The sequence below is a fragment of the Oxyura jamaicensis genome, chromosome 4, assembly GCF_011077185.1.
Source record: "Oxyura jamaicensis isolate SHBP4307 breed ruddy duck chromosome 4, BPBGC_Ojam_1.0, whole genome shotgun sequence".
Taxonomy (NCBI): Eukaryota; Metazoa; Chordata; class Aves; order Anseriformes; family Anatidae; genus Oxyura; species Oxyura jamaicensis.
Window position 1 is genome coordinate 8,804,309 of NC_048896.1, and position 15,214 is coordinate 8,819,522.

Genomic DNA, 15,214 nt, shown 5'->3' on the forward strand with positions numbered 1-15,214 from the left:
CTGGGGACAAATCAAGCTTCTTGTTCAATAATGAAGGGTTTAGGGCAGGTGGTGTAGGATAAGGGATAAGAAATGTCTTGCCCTGCTGAGCACAGTGTATGTATGTTCTTTTTGTGGGTTCAGAGCTGCATCGCTGTACAGCCTCAGTCAATAGTTTCTGGCATTCTTAACAGCTCAGGTCTGTGAACTGGCAGCTTGGGATCTTGCCTTTGGTCTTTGTTCTTTCTATGCCACCTGTTCAGTTACTTTATGCAGGAGTTTTCTGCAGCAGTACTTGATACCTTGTCAGTTACTTCCTTTGCTGTCAGTCTATGCAGTGCAGGTTTAGAAGTGCTAGCATGGAAATAACTGCGTAAAAAGCAAAGACTTCTTTCTTATTTTTCATATACTGCATAAAAGTTAAGTAAGAGACTCTGATAATAAGTAGAATATATCACTAAGCAACTTTAGAAGTTTCTGCTATTTATAACTCAAAAGTGAACTTGCTTGAGAGAAAAAATACAGAAATCAAACCCCGTAATTAGTGGAGTGGTCCCAAGAAGCTGTTTAATCTGAGCAGTTATAGTCTTTAAATTTAAAACTTGTAAATACTGAAGAAAAGCAGATCTCCAGTTTGGTGTGTTTTCATAGCACTTTTCTAGGAATAATTGTTTCCTCAGCAAGTAGGATTCTGCACAGAACTGTAATTCTGCTTTTGGTTTACAATGCCAGTTGATCTAGGGATGGGTAGCAAAGCAATATAATACGAGAATGGAAAAAGTAGTATATTCAGTGGGCATCATGCACTCCATGATTTTTTTTCTCCACTTTAAAAAATATGTACTATGGTGTTATTTTTGAAGACTTAAAGTAAGAGAATAATACACCAAGATCTCCTGTTGTATTAGGAAGAGTTCATGTAAAGCGTATATTCAGGTAATCTTTTCCCTGGGAATGCCTGCCTGATTTGTAACCATGAGGAAGAAGGTGGTTTATTTATATTTTCTACTTATTTGCAGATAGGTGACTCATTTCTCCTGTGGTTCTTTTGTAAGTGAAAAGCATTTGCCTATTTTTAGAGTACGTGGCACTGATAGGTACTTTAATTCTGTAGTTTTTACACTGACTGTTTGATAAGTAGCGTGCTGAATGGTAGATGATAAAGTTGGGTGGTGCTTGGGTTCATACACTTTTAGAAATGTTCAGTTTACTGTTACTGGTTTTCTTCTAGAGGTTTTAATTAGATTGCTTGTAAACTAAATGGAAAACTTAACAGGAGAAGTGCACAAAGGAGAGTAGGTATTTGAGCACTAACTTTGCCTTATATACCAAATAATCTTGTTGGTGTCAGAATGGAGAAGTAGCTGCTTTCTGGATGTCCATTGCTTGATTTAAATGCTAGTCAATGTGTGGGAGTGACTATATCGCTGAAGTTGGCATTTTACTTGGTAAATGACAGGTACAAATGGTATTTAAAGAGTTACTTTCGAAAAGGTAATGTATTGATTGTCCTTGGCATTTTATTTTAACAGCAGTGTTACTAATATGTAATTAAAATACACAATCAAATCCTTGGGCTTGGTAGAGCAGGCAGATGTAGACTTTTAAAAATGTTTAGTAGTTGGTGGCACTGGCTGTCCACTGAGTATTAAGAAGGGGAGTAACAGCATTTCCTTAGTTATAAGGCAGCTATAACTATTTATAATTTTTTAATTGTTATAATTATTAGTTATAAGATGGTTTCTGTGTGTTGGTAAATACAAAAGCAAAATTATATGAATTCAAAGGAGATTTTTTTCGTGTGGTTGTACGACCTGCTGTCTCATGTCTTTCCAATTAATTTTTAGATCCTCAATGCAAAGAAAGCATGATCTAGTAGTCTGGTATTACGTATGTGTATGAGACCGCACACATTATTTATAATGCATGCAGACAAGCGTGGCTGTTGGCAAGTAAATGCATAAATTCTACCAAAAGTAGATTCCTGAATGATAAAAATGCACACTTGCTCTTTGCAGGGCTAGCGTTACTTAATATTTATAGCATATAGATACTTGTCCTATACAGCATGTCTGTTCATCATTCTCTGAGTAACAGTTTCATTGTATTAATGCTGTTAATGTGTAACAAAGAACTTCTGTAAAGACCTGGGAGACCTAGTTTTGAATTAGTCCTGGGTTATGATCTTCCTGGATTATTTTAGTTCATTGCCTGTGGTTATGGTAACAGCTTTAAATGCACAAAACTATTTTGGGGAAACATCTTCAATAAGAATGATCAGAAGCAGCAATTATTGCACAGTGATTTCATCCCCGAAATCAACTTAATGTGGGGTTTACTTATGAAAAATCTATCACTGTTACTAAATATTCTTAAAATGCTTTAAAATATAGAAATCCTGCTCTTTGTTCCATTCTTTATTGCCCAGTAGTGTAACGGGGTGTTGGCTTTTTTTGTGATAGGATTAAGCTGTCCTGATGAACAGAAAAATTGTCGTGATATACAAAGACTTATTCTGAAATCTGTAGAATAAATATCTTTAACGGTGTTGATTCTGTCCACAGTGGCAATAATATGATTTTTTTATACAAGGGAGTTAATATAGTTGAAGCTTTTATATTTTTCCTAGAAACCTGGTCCGTTTATGCACAATGTGCTATTAAATCCTCCATTCCATTTTTAATCGCTTGCCTTCTAAAACTCCCCTCTGCCATTAGCCCTGGGAGGTCACCAAACTGAGCGCGGAGTTGCAGAGTGGTCCCTGATGGACACCTGCGTGACCGTCTGCTTCGTCAGTTCTTCAGGCAATTTGTGAGCTGCTGGGGTGGGGGGGTGGGGGATTAGATTGTTGATAGCGTCCCTACAAGGACTGCTATTAACAGCATGCTACTCTCTGCTTCTCTACTGCAGAAGACAGAGTGATGTTTGTGTTCCCATAGCATGTTGTAAAATGCATGAGATTTTGCTCATCCTCCTTGGAAATGAGAATAGGAAAATGAGAGCATCCTGAACAAGAAGCTATTAGAAGAGCATGCAGAAACCTGCAGCGATTTATGCTTTATTTTGTCTTCCTAGCTATGGATTAGAAGGACTGTTTTTTGCAATGGGCTTTTTCCATAATGGCATTCTTGTATTGTTTGGTCAGAGCTTGCACAGGAGGAAAACAGGCTGCTGAATTTAGTCACTGATCTCTATTAGCCGTGGCCTAAGGCTATGCTGAGATTTATATCCCATTTGTATTGTTGCAGCTCAAAAGAAGAATGTTCAGAGGATGACAAGTGTATTCTGAGTAGGTATGTTGTTTCATTTTTATATGAAACCCATTTTTCTGCTTTCATTGGTCAGAAACGAGGCTAATAGGAAGAGAATGTAGTACAGTGCTGCAGTGTCCCTGTTAAGGTAGAACAATAGTATCAGAAATAGTTCTTTAAGAATTAGCTGCTTTTATTAAATAAAGCTGCATTGTGCTGGTGTGCACAGTGCAGTCTTTTTTTTTAAACATATACTGCAGTCAGCGATTCCCTAACGAGGTGGCACTATTGTTGAGTTAGAGCGATAGAATCATCATATTGCTTTAGGGGACAGCAGGATTTAAAAGGAGATGCCTTGCAGCCCTGTTTTACAGATTGGAAGCATCGGTTTAAGGGCATTGGCAGAATCATTTCCTTGTTCTTAGCAGCAGCCACTGCTGTGTCAGTAGTGTGTGGAATGGAAGTCCTAGTTGGTAGTCTGTTATGGAAACGCTGTTTACTGTTATTGTAGTACCGTGGTGACAACATGCCATTGAAATGGAAAACGAGCTCTCCTGCTATCTGGAAATTCCCAGTTCCTGTGCTTAAAACATCCAGGTCATCGCCACTTTCTCCAGCATACATGTAAGTGAGAGAAATGAGGATAATAAGGTGGGATTTCTTTCATGAGACTACCCTGTGGCAAAATACCCTGTTATATATTAAATGACATTGGCACCCAGAATCTTACCTTGTTTTATATGTAGACCTTCCGATTTTATCCTGGATGTTTCATGATGGATGTCGTGTCGAGTCTTTCCCTCTTTGTTGAAATGTAGAGAAATTGTGCAGATTAAGCCATATTCATAATATTGTAAATGTTCATTTGAAAAGTTCATGTTGATGTTAATTTGTAGAGCTGATCTTGAATGGGGAAGTTTGAGGCAGGCTTTATTTGTAGTATATATGCTAACATTTCCTCCTCTTGCTTATTACACTTGGAAATTGAATGTGGAATCCTGCTCTATTGTAGTGCACTTTTATATAAGAACTAACACAAACAAAAGAAATCATCTTGCTTTGGTCTTGATTTATCCTTGAAAGTCTTAGCTTTAATATAAATTGAATGTCTTTATGATTTTGAAGAGTTAAAATAAAAGCTTAAAAGATGCATATAAATCATTCTTATCTGAATACTTATAGTTACTCAGTTTGTCCATGTAACGTAGCTTTACATAAATGAATATTTTAATACACATGAAAACAGTATGCCTTTGTCTTGCCAAATATTGGTGGAGCTTTTGTTCACCTTTTGTTGTTGGAGTTCTGTGTTAGCATATACAGGTGGCTTTTTTTCCTTCTGTGAAATAAAACTGAACATAGGGTACTAAATTGCTTCTGCCTTTAAAAAAGCAGCTCTTTCAAAATGAGAGAGTTGCTTTTAAATGCACAAGCAATTGTGTAGATGACTTATGTATCTGAAAAATTGCTGTTACTTTCCAATAGTATTCCAGCCTAATAGCTACAGCAATAGTACTTTTAAAGTTTTTTTTAATTTTTTTTTGCAGGTAGGCTTTTGCTTCAACTGCTGTTGAACATGCTATATAAGACATGCTATAAACATAGGTATTTTCACATTCTTTAAATGTCTTTTTTTGGTTTATGCTGAGAATTGCATTGATAAACAGTGGAGCCAAAGCAATACAGGAGGCACGATCTATGCCTGGTCACTATTGTTCTCAGAAAGTCTAGGGTTTAAGGAGCTAACCTGATTGTATAGAACCTGTGCAGTGTATGCTCCTGTTTTAAGATTAATTTTCATGAAAGAGCTTAAGCTTTTTCTCTCACTGGATGCATCATCAAATATGCTTAAGGCTATCAGAAAATAAGCTATTTCCAATAAATTACTTGCTATTATTTTTTTAATACTTTGCATTTAGGCATATTACAAGAGGAGTGAGGCTTTTGAACATATTTTGTGGAAATAATATCTTCAGTGTTGTCTGATATGTTTTTGCTTTTTAAACTACAGTATTTGCTAAATGCAAGCAAAATCAGAAATAGCCTAGTGAGCTGCTGAAAATTTCTTTTGTCACCTTTAAATTGTTAATCTAGCTTCGTATGCTCCAGCTTTTATGATAGGGATCACATAGCTGATTATCTCAATGTGTTGAAAGTATGTGAGCAGGTTTAGTGATCATGCTTAACTATATGATGCTGAGCTTATCTGGAGCATGAGAAATATGTGATTAGCAGCCTTAATCATCATCTTATAATGATTCAGTGTATCCCAATGTTTATGGAGACACGTATTCACTGGCACAGTCCTGATGTTAGCAGGACTCTTAAATCTAATGTTAAAATTATTCTCACACTTTTTAACAAAAAATGAGAAACATTACAAAATGCCATCTATTTGATAATGAGTATATATCAACTGCTAAAAACAGCCTTGTAACTTAGGTTGACCATTAAAATACATTATAGAATTTATAATCTTCATTGTGGAGATTATGCTAAGTTTGCTAAATGCTTTACCTGATATGTTTCTCACATTTGCATTTGTAAGTTTTCTTCCACAAGTAATACTCTGCATGCTGGCAGAAGGCTTATGCGTCAAGCAAAAGACTCAGGAACACCTATTGATGTAAAACAAATAGCTCTACTGAATTTACAAATGAGCACTTTCATACTTGATAATTTGGATCTAGAGTATACAAATGTATAATTTAAGTCTTAATCCCTGTAATACTTGATGTCTTAATCTCACAGGTTTGTAGTCCAATTTGTAACATAGAGTAGGAAGATCTTAAAGGTACCTTTTTTTTGGACTTGCAATGAAATTCCAATTTTTCTGTAAGTTGACCGTAACGTTAGAAGATTCATCTTACTTATGATTTATAAGTAACTTATCTTAAACTGAAAGTAAGGTCACAAAGATTTTATTTGGTCTGTGTACCTGATACCTGAACTCTGCCTTAGTTTCCCTTTACTGGAATGCCGAGACTCATGGTTATGAGCATGGTTGGCTGCTGGGATGAAGCAGGCATCTATGTACAAAGTACCACTGTAAAATGGTTAATTGGCCTGTGAGCTGTGCAGTTGAATCAGTTTAACTGCTGGTTCTGCTTTAAAAGTTTGCGGTCGTTCCAAAGGTGCAGAATGAGTACAAAGAGCTTACCTGAGAGAGTCCTCTGCTGCAGGAAACTTGTATCCAGGTAGTATATAGAATAAAGGACACGATGAAGTTGAGCTAATGGATTTGTAGGCAAGTATATGGCTGTTACTGGGAAGTCTGTCGTTTTCGCTGGGTCTGGTACTGCTTTCTTGGCAATGGAAAGGAGAAGCAATGAATCACTGCCTCTAGGCTTGTGATATTGTTTCCCACAGTTAGAGGTACAGCTGCAGTTTCAGGGACACTTCCAGAAAGCCCTCACATTATGTGGAGCGTGAAGTGTCCCTCTGCAGAGAAATCCAGACTTGCTCTGACTTCTGGTGGTGCTGGTCCAAAATAGCTTGAGCTTTCCCTGAAGTCAATCAAGAGATCCGATGACATTTCATAAAGAGAGATAATATTAGAATTGGAGTACTGGCATGTGACCAATATGTATCGGTATAGTGCAGTCTGACTTAGTGTACAAGTTACGAATGTGCAGATGTGTGCTTTCATCAAGCCATTTTACATTCTGTTTCATTGTTTTTTTTTGTTGTTGAAATCAGTGCAAAAGCTCGTACAGTAAGTGTATACTCCACTGGTGCCGTTACATTCACATGTGTGGTTGTGTTGACTACATGGGGACAGACCTAGGTGACTTCATGTTAGTGGGTGCAGGTGAGCAGTTTCAGCAAGTGAATTGGAGGAAATTATGAAGTGAATAATCCAAATTGGAAATGGGTGATTTCTTGGAATTGCAAGTATTCATTGATAACCTCATTTTAAAAACAAATTAAAACAAACAACCCGCACAGATTGACGTAAGTAGAAGTTAAGAACTGAAGCTCTACTTAAGAGGGTGAGCAACAGCTCAGTTCGGGTATGTATAGCAGTTTTGAGGTGTAATAGAATACACACAATAATTATTGATTGTTCACAATGCCATCAACTAATATCACCTTATACATAAGGAACTTAATGGAGAATTTCTTATTCACAGTAGCAATGTCATTTATTACTGTTTTTCAAAGCTGTGCATATCTTGCATTGACATGAATGGAAGAAATGTTTGTGGAAAGTCTGGAGATTATTGTGGCACACATCTACAAATAAATCAATAGTAATATTTCAGTAGTACAAAACAGTAAAAAAAAATCAGTAGAAAGAATGATGAGGAGAGCCTCTAATCCTATTTCTTGTGAACATGTTTTCAGTATAAAAAGTTCTGTTAAGTGTTTAAAAATAAGTAAAATGAAAAAATACAAATGTAGTATCATGTCTGTAAACTTAATGACTTTTATCCTTTTACATTTAATAAAGTTTTGATATTTTAAAATGGAAATTATCTTTTGAATCTATTTTCATAAGTGACTAATTGTAGGACAAATAAACAAGTGCATTGTTCCAAATAAATAGCTATCAAATGGTTTGCAGTACAGTATATCTATTGAGCGATCTGTTTTTGTAATATGTCCGATTGGAGATGCTGTGCAGTAATGGAAATCAGTTACTGTGCAGAAAAGTAGAATAAAATCTTAATACTCTGGAGTAATCAGTGTTGGTTTTAGCTGCTTATGTAGGTTAATGCTCCTGTGTTTTTTCAAGTCTTTAATTTACTCTACAATGAACTCTTTGAATTTATGCTATACGATGATAAGCAGGGAAAGGTGTGTATACATAATTCATCAGAAGCCATCTGTATTGGGCAGTTTTCTTTTATGTGACCACCCCGTGTGTCTACTGTCTTTGTCGGTCATTTTTAGTAAACCATTTGTTGGGATCTTGAGCATTAGACAGACCATTCACACCAAAACAAAGACCTGTCTTTGGCAAGTTTTCTATTCTAAATGGTTACTTCCTGGATATTTCAAATTTCAACATGTTGAAAGTCAATGTATAGTCACCACAAATATTTTTAAAAATAATTTGTCAATGCATGTCAGCAGCTGAATAGGACAGGTAGGAAATGGAAAGGGTTTGTTTTGTAAATTGAAGACATTTTGTACACAAACATCTCATGCCTGTTTGTCTTATTTTTTTTTTTTCCTTTTCAAATAATAACTATTTAATAGGTTATTCTAAGTTTGAAAAGTGAAATTTCATTGTGGTAATACACTGGCAAAACAAAAGAAACTTGTCATGAACTTTCCCAGTGCTACTGATTTTTCTAGACAGATCTTCATTGGTGATTCTATGGCTTGTAGGTTCTCAGAATCACCTTGTCCTGACACAGCATAGCGTTGCAATATTGACTTTATGCTGTGACATACTAAAGCACTTTTATTGAAATATCTTGAGTGTATTGCTGAGCCTATTCTGTCAGAATGCCACATCTGCCAATTTGCCATTTTTTTGCCATAATTTAGTTGTAGAAAAACCTTGTTGTGCAATCACTTTATATTTGCTGGCTTTTATAGTGTATGGTAGTTTCTGTTGAAGTATAGATGGGGATATTTGCATATTTTCCTAGAGACTACTTGGTGGGTTTTAAAGTAATAGTCAGTATTCTACTTGGTAGTAGTAGGAATTGTAGTGTGATAATATGTAGATATAACACTAAAATGGAAATGCATATTCATAATCACTACTAGACAATTTTTTACAGTAATAATAAGACTTGCAATATCAGCTGCAGAAATGTTTTTTTTTTTTCCTGGGATTGACCAGTACCCCATGTGTTATCTGATGTGCATACATTTAAACTCCTTAATAATGTGGAGGAAAAATAATTTGCAACTTGAAATGTTTAAATTTGCTACAGTCTCCTCAGGAGAATGTAGCAAAGGGACACTAAAACAACTGTGAGAAGTGACAAAGCAAGAATGATAGAACAGATCTAGACAGCAGAAAGAGTAAGGGTTAATATGCAAAATGTGTGTCAGAATCTTGCTTACACTTTTGCTGGCCTTTAAGCATGCAAAATTATCCTTTGTAATACATTGAGGGTAAGGGGCTGGGTGGGGGACATTACTGTTCTGGGACAGAAAGATCAAGTAGGGAGAGGAGGAGTTGCAGGGATACAACAGAATATATACTTCATCACCAAGTCTTGAAAGTGTGGGTACCACCATAAACATATATGGATTTTAGCCCATTAGTTTTGATTTCATTCTGAGGAACTATTCTGCTAATTTAATGCTTTCTGTGTACATATGAAAACTAAACTTAAAAACATTAGGTAGAACTGTAAGCTCCTAGTGCATGCAAAATGTTTTTACGTAGCGCACAGGAAGTGTTAAGCTGCCTAACTAAAATTAGAACCTGCTTTTTGAACATCTAAGACCAATGTGAATGTCAGAGGATAAGATGTGCAGGGTCAGTCAAGCCTAAAATGTGAAGCCTCTGAGTGACTTGTATTCTACAGTTTCAGACTTCAAGGAAATAAATTAGTTCTGCTTCTTCAGAAAAGCTATAAAGCATGCATATATGCTTTTCTTTTTGTTTTTAATGGTAGGAATCAATACACTAACACCCACTTTGGCAAAATGTCATTAGAGAACCATTTCTAATTTAGCATCATTAAACAATCTGAGTCTGCAAATTTAAGCTATAAATGGCTAAATGAATATAAACCCTTTGTCAAATAGATAAATGTGGATGTGGTACTAAGGCTCCCAGAGAGACTAAATACAGTTAGGAACAAAAGCTTTATAGCAATGACTGAGCCAAATATTGCTTTGTTTCTGTGGAAAACATATTTGATTTAACTAGTGGGCTGTAATTATGCAGCAAACAGCTTGAGACCTCTGATAGTTCGGTTGTTTAAGAAAGAATTTTAAGGAGAATATTTTCTGTGTACATGTCTTGGGAAGTCATACCTAAACAGTTGATGTTGCTCAGTCCTTTTCTGCTGGCTTTGGTCACAAATTTTGCTTATATCAAGTATATAAAAACATTCAAGTGATGTTAGAAATAGCCTTACTTCTGTGCCCCCTTTACACCCAGTTTCATTGGCATTTGGGAACAGTAATTGCTGATCTAATCACCTGAGTGTTTCCAGTATTTCATTTATTTCTGTTTTCATCATGGACTTGTGTGCTTGGGCAGAAACTTGTTTGCCAAAGTGAAAAAGGTTGGGAGTGGCTTTACTTTATGTACTACTCTCCAAAACTTTGTTTCTAGAGTAGCTTAAATGGGTTACCTTGAGCCTGACTGAGTGTAACATGGTTCCGTCTGATCCATCCGTCAGTGTGCATGTCTGATAGTTCCCCTATTGGCTTAGATACCTATGGTGATTGTGCTTGCAAAGCTGTGCAGACTGCTTTGCTTCGGTACTTAATTTCTGCCTTAGACACAGTTTAAAGCTGTGGTGAAAATGCTGAAATTGTACTATAAATAGTAGATAGTGCACATCGCCCAGTCAGAATTTCCTTTTTCTAAAAATGTCATGCTTTACTTGTCTTTTTCTTTTTGTAGGACTGATTAACTGTTCTCCTTGTTGTGGGCTTGATTTTTTCTGCATATGCATTTCCTACAGTTCTGTCCTTGCCATTGCAGCTCACTTTCTCAGGCAGTTACCCCACAGCTCTTGTTCTTTGCGAAGCGCTGATGTGCAGAAGAGGGCTGCAGCAGCAAGGAGGAATGATCATTGCAGATTTAATCAATTTTCTCTTGATATGAAACTGGGTCAAGATCAGAGGCCAAGATCATTGCAGTGAGTATCTCATGCTGTAGCTGTGTCCAAACAGAAGTTCAAGTTGGCAACCCACCTGCCTTTGCTTACTGCCCTGTAGAAAACCTTACACCTTTTTCTGCTGCTGCTGCCCGTGACTACAGCAACAAGAAAGTAATGTGCAAATTCTTGTTTGCTTTGCTGCATAAAGACTGGCTTTCTGTCCTCATTTTGCAATGCTAGAAGAACAGCCTTAGTGTAAAGGCAAGGAGGACAAATGACAAACTGGAACATCAGTTTGCTTAATTAAACAGTAAGCTTTATTTAATACCTTTTCTTCCTGAGTGGAGATTTAGGAGAGTTCAATGTCATGTTACCAAACAAATGTTTTCATCTTCTGCTGTTACTGCCCTTCTAATCTATAAACAAGGTCAAGTGTAAAAACTGAGATATTCAAATATAAACATCCCAGGTGAGTAGTACTCAGAACTAGCTGACTTAGCTACTTCTGAAAATGGCAACCACAGTAGCGACAATGCAATGTTAATTCATTTAAGGTAAAGGTTTGCAGACTTCTCATTGTGGTGGCTCTTTTCAGATGAACAGCATCAAAATGGAATTCTAAGAAATTGCAGTAACCTGGTAAGGCCAAAGTGTTTCTAGTTGCATTATCAGCCTCTAGTTCATCTATTAAAAATATGGCTTTTAAACAATGACTATGGAAGCTGATAGCATGGGACTTGCAGTCATTTAAAAAGAAAATAATAATACAGTGTTTCCTGCTCATAATGCTTTTACGTAGGACAGGCCATTTAGGTAGTGTCTTCCAGTGCTGTTCCTGTGTTCATCCTAGTTTCTCATGTTTAGCACCAGCAAAAGATACAGAATATGACACCAACTGCCCTATGCCAGTTCTTATGTGCCCCCAAAACAGCAACAGAGGTTTGGACATTTTTTGGTCTGTCAACCTGTCAGGAAAAAGAAAAACCAAACCAAAAATACCTTTTGTCTTTGTTTTCTGTTCTGGCTGAAGTCGTGCCTGTATTGCTAAAAGTAAACTTGTGTTTCTAATACAAGATTTTGTGATCATTTTTGTAATAAGAAACCATGAACAAATGATAAAACTGGTTACTGATACCGCAAAGGTATGAAGTTAGAAACTCCTGTTAAAAAATAGTAAAAAAATAATAATGTTATTTTAGGAGGGGACAAGTGGGGAAAAAAAAAGGCACAAAAACAAACAAAAACAACAACAAAAAACAACAACAACAAACAAAAAAACCACAAACTTATTTGCTGATATAAAGGATTTCCTGAAATTGTGTTGGTAGGAGATACAGAATGGAAGAAAGGTGAAACACCATGATTGTGCAATTTGTTCATCTATGTTATATTATTTGAATTTCTTAATAAAAACACAAACTTTTTTTTTAATGCTGCCATATCAGTTATGTTTATTGAGTTACTAGGTGGCCAAGTAATTTGCTGGGGAATTCCTAAATTCATTACTTAGGAAGCTGGAACATCTGTTCATGATGGAAAGATAGAAAGACAGGCAATACTTAAACTGTTTTTTGGCAGACTATGCACACAAAGTAAATAATTACTGTAAGTCTAACAGTAAATGAAAGTTTTGTTGTATTTCATTGAGATTCTCATAGGTTCACTAGCAAAATACACGCACAGATGCAGGCAGGATAGGATAGCCCTGTAATATACCATATTTGTGATAGATAATTGAATAGTAAAGATCTGTATTGTGATAAGAATGTCTTAATATGCAATTGAAATGGAATTATTTGTTTGCTGATAAGTACTTGCACATGCCAAGTGTGATTTTTGAAGATGCCATTTACCAGTGACCACCACAATGCTTGCAGTCATGGTTCATTGGATGGTAATTTTACTAAGTTATGTAAAGATGGTGGATTTTAAATTGGAGAACATGCACACTAAGATCCCTGTAGCTGTAGGCTTATCTTCATACTTTGTTTTCAAAGACTGTGCACTATACTTTGCCTGTTTCAAAGTGGCGATTTGCAGATAAAAGTGAAAAAAAAATCCCAATAACGTTCATAGTTGCCTTGTTTCTGTCACATCAGAAGGAGTTCAGTTTCTTAAGAAAACTTCACAAAAGAATAGTTTCATTTTATTCCTGTTTCTAAGCACTATAACAAGCGGCAGCTCTATGGGAATATTTTAGTCAAAAGTAAAATTTGTCATAGTTTCCACAGATTTCTGCTTATCGTAAGTCACTTGGATGATTCTGAACTTTTTTAACAGGTTAATATTTGTGAAGTGCTTTAGAAAGCAATTTGCCTATTGCCTCTGAATCATGCTGTAACTCGAGCCTATTCAGAAGTATTTGTCAGTATTTGCTGGAAATTTCCAGTACTTCAAGCATATTTTGAAGGAAGGTACAAATTGTGATTACGCTAGAGATGCAGAAAGCTGCCTCTGTCAGCAAGCCTTCGGTTAAGGGTTTGAGTGAGTGAAGTTCAAATTCTGGGTCTGACTACAGGCTCTCATGTCCTGTCCTGGTCACTAGGTTGTTGGCTCTTCTGCTGTGTAAGTACTTCTGTTTCTTCTTTAGAGGTCAGTTCACACAGTTTTAAGTGATTCTCTGCAAATAATCTTGAGAGATTATATAGAGAATTGGGAGCTGTAACAGATCTCATGTAAATATTTTGATTAGTTCTATTTTTGAATGGCATATTTAGTATTCTCTCAAAACACTAACCTCTTCGATGTATGTGCCAGACTCAGGCCACTTCTCAATGTGCAGGTGCTATCAGTGAAACAAACAAAAAAAAACTCACAAAGATCCACTGAGATGATTTTAATCTTGCAGACTTATTTTTGTTAATAGAAATCAACTATTTTTGTTGTTGCCCCACTGTTTTGTCCTGTGTTGTGACAAGATTTTTTGAATTATATACCTGTCTCACTAGTATTTAAAAGCCACTGAATGTGTATCTTTCAAATGGGATAAATGTGAAAGAGCACTACTGGGTTTTTCCAGTTGGAACTTTTTCCCCACTGATACAGTGATTAACCGTGATACTGCAGTATGCTTTTCCTCTGCACTATAAAAAAGGCAGTGCAGATTCATGTTCAGTTCAGACTCTTGAACTGTTGCTGTACTCTTTTCATAGCTCAGCATTTGGCTTAGTCTTCTTTCTAGTTCTAAAATATTTGCTAATTGCACAAACTGTCGAAGAGGGTCTTGAGATGTGTTTTAGTAGATGAACAAGATTAAAAATAACACCTTCAGAGAGAATAAATGAAACAGTCTAGTGGGCAATTATCTAGAGAAACAAAACTTCTTAGCTTTACGTTTTGCCATATAAAAAGTATCTTCATATTGACAGGAAGCTACGAAATTAGGATATATAATCAATATCCACATAACTCACCCTATTATGCGCATTTCACTGCTATGAAAATATCACTTGGAATTACTTGGGGGATTAACTTTGAGTCATGAGAAAGCACACTTGGTTACGCTAGCTAGGAAAAAAATATTCTGTACTTCAAAGAATAAGCATGAGGTTAGAAAGAAACTTCTGAATGACAACTTATTCTGTGATGGCAACTAATTAACCTCCTGTGGCTTTCCCTGAACTGCAGACTACTTTTGAGATGTTGCAGAAAGTCAGGAAGCTCCTCTGCTTTGCTACTGCAATGTTAATATTCATTCTATTTTAAATTCTGATGTTCCCTTCTTCTTATTACTTAAAATGGAAAAGCCCATCCAGAGCAATTGTATACTTTGAAAGTGGTGTTAATGTCCACGTTTAGAGCCACTTGTGAATTATCAATTTATGTTGTAGTTGTAGCTGTCTCCTCCAACTTTTTTTTTTAAACCCTGATTAAAAACACTACTGCCGCACTTCTTCTTTAATGACTTCTATTGATCAGAACAATAGAATTAATTAGAAAGCGAATTAGCTTTATCATTTGGTAGTATGCTTTATCATGATATACTGTACTTACAATAAAGTACCAATCAATATATTTACATTCATTATTATCTAATTAATTATAGTGCATAGAAGATCTATGTTAATGAATATAAATAATGCCTTTGGTAACAGCATCCAAATGTGGCGGATGTACTTACCAGGCTTTTATTGGGAATTCAGTTAGACATAAACCATGTTATCCATGTGTTCTGGGTATGAATGGTGGAGTTATTTCTGAAGATCCACTTTACGGGTCACAAAACAGAAGCTGTGT

At 36.0% G+C, this 15,214-nt stretch overlaps 1 protein-coding gene across 5 annotated transcripts in view; it reads left to right on the plus strand.

The window, feature by feature from the left end:
* Positions 1-15,214, plus strand: part of KLHL13 (kelch like family member 13) — a 76,065-nt gene that overhangs the window by 37,163 nt on the left and 23,688 nt on the right. Inside the window, exons 1-2 of one of the 5 annotated variants that reach the window (XM_035323833.1) lie at positions 2,876-3,272; positions 3,742-3,854. The exons of 2 other annotated variants lie outside the window; for them this stretch is intronic. In XM_035323833.1, coding sequence (XP_035179724.1) covers positions 3,757-3,854 — 98 coding nt within the window. In that variant the 5' untranslated portion in view covers positions 2,876-3,272; positions 3,742-3,756. Of the gene's footprint in view, positions 1-2,874; positions 3,273-3,492; positions 3,855-15,214 lie in introns of those variants that run through there. 2 more of the 5 variants (XM_035323835.1, XM_035323834.1) reach the window with 2 other exon arrangements.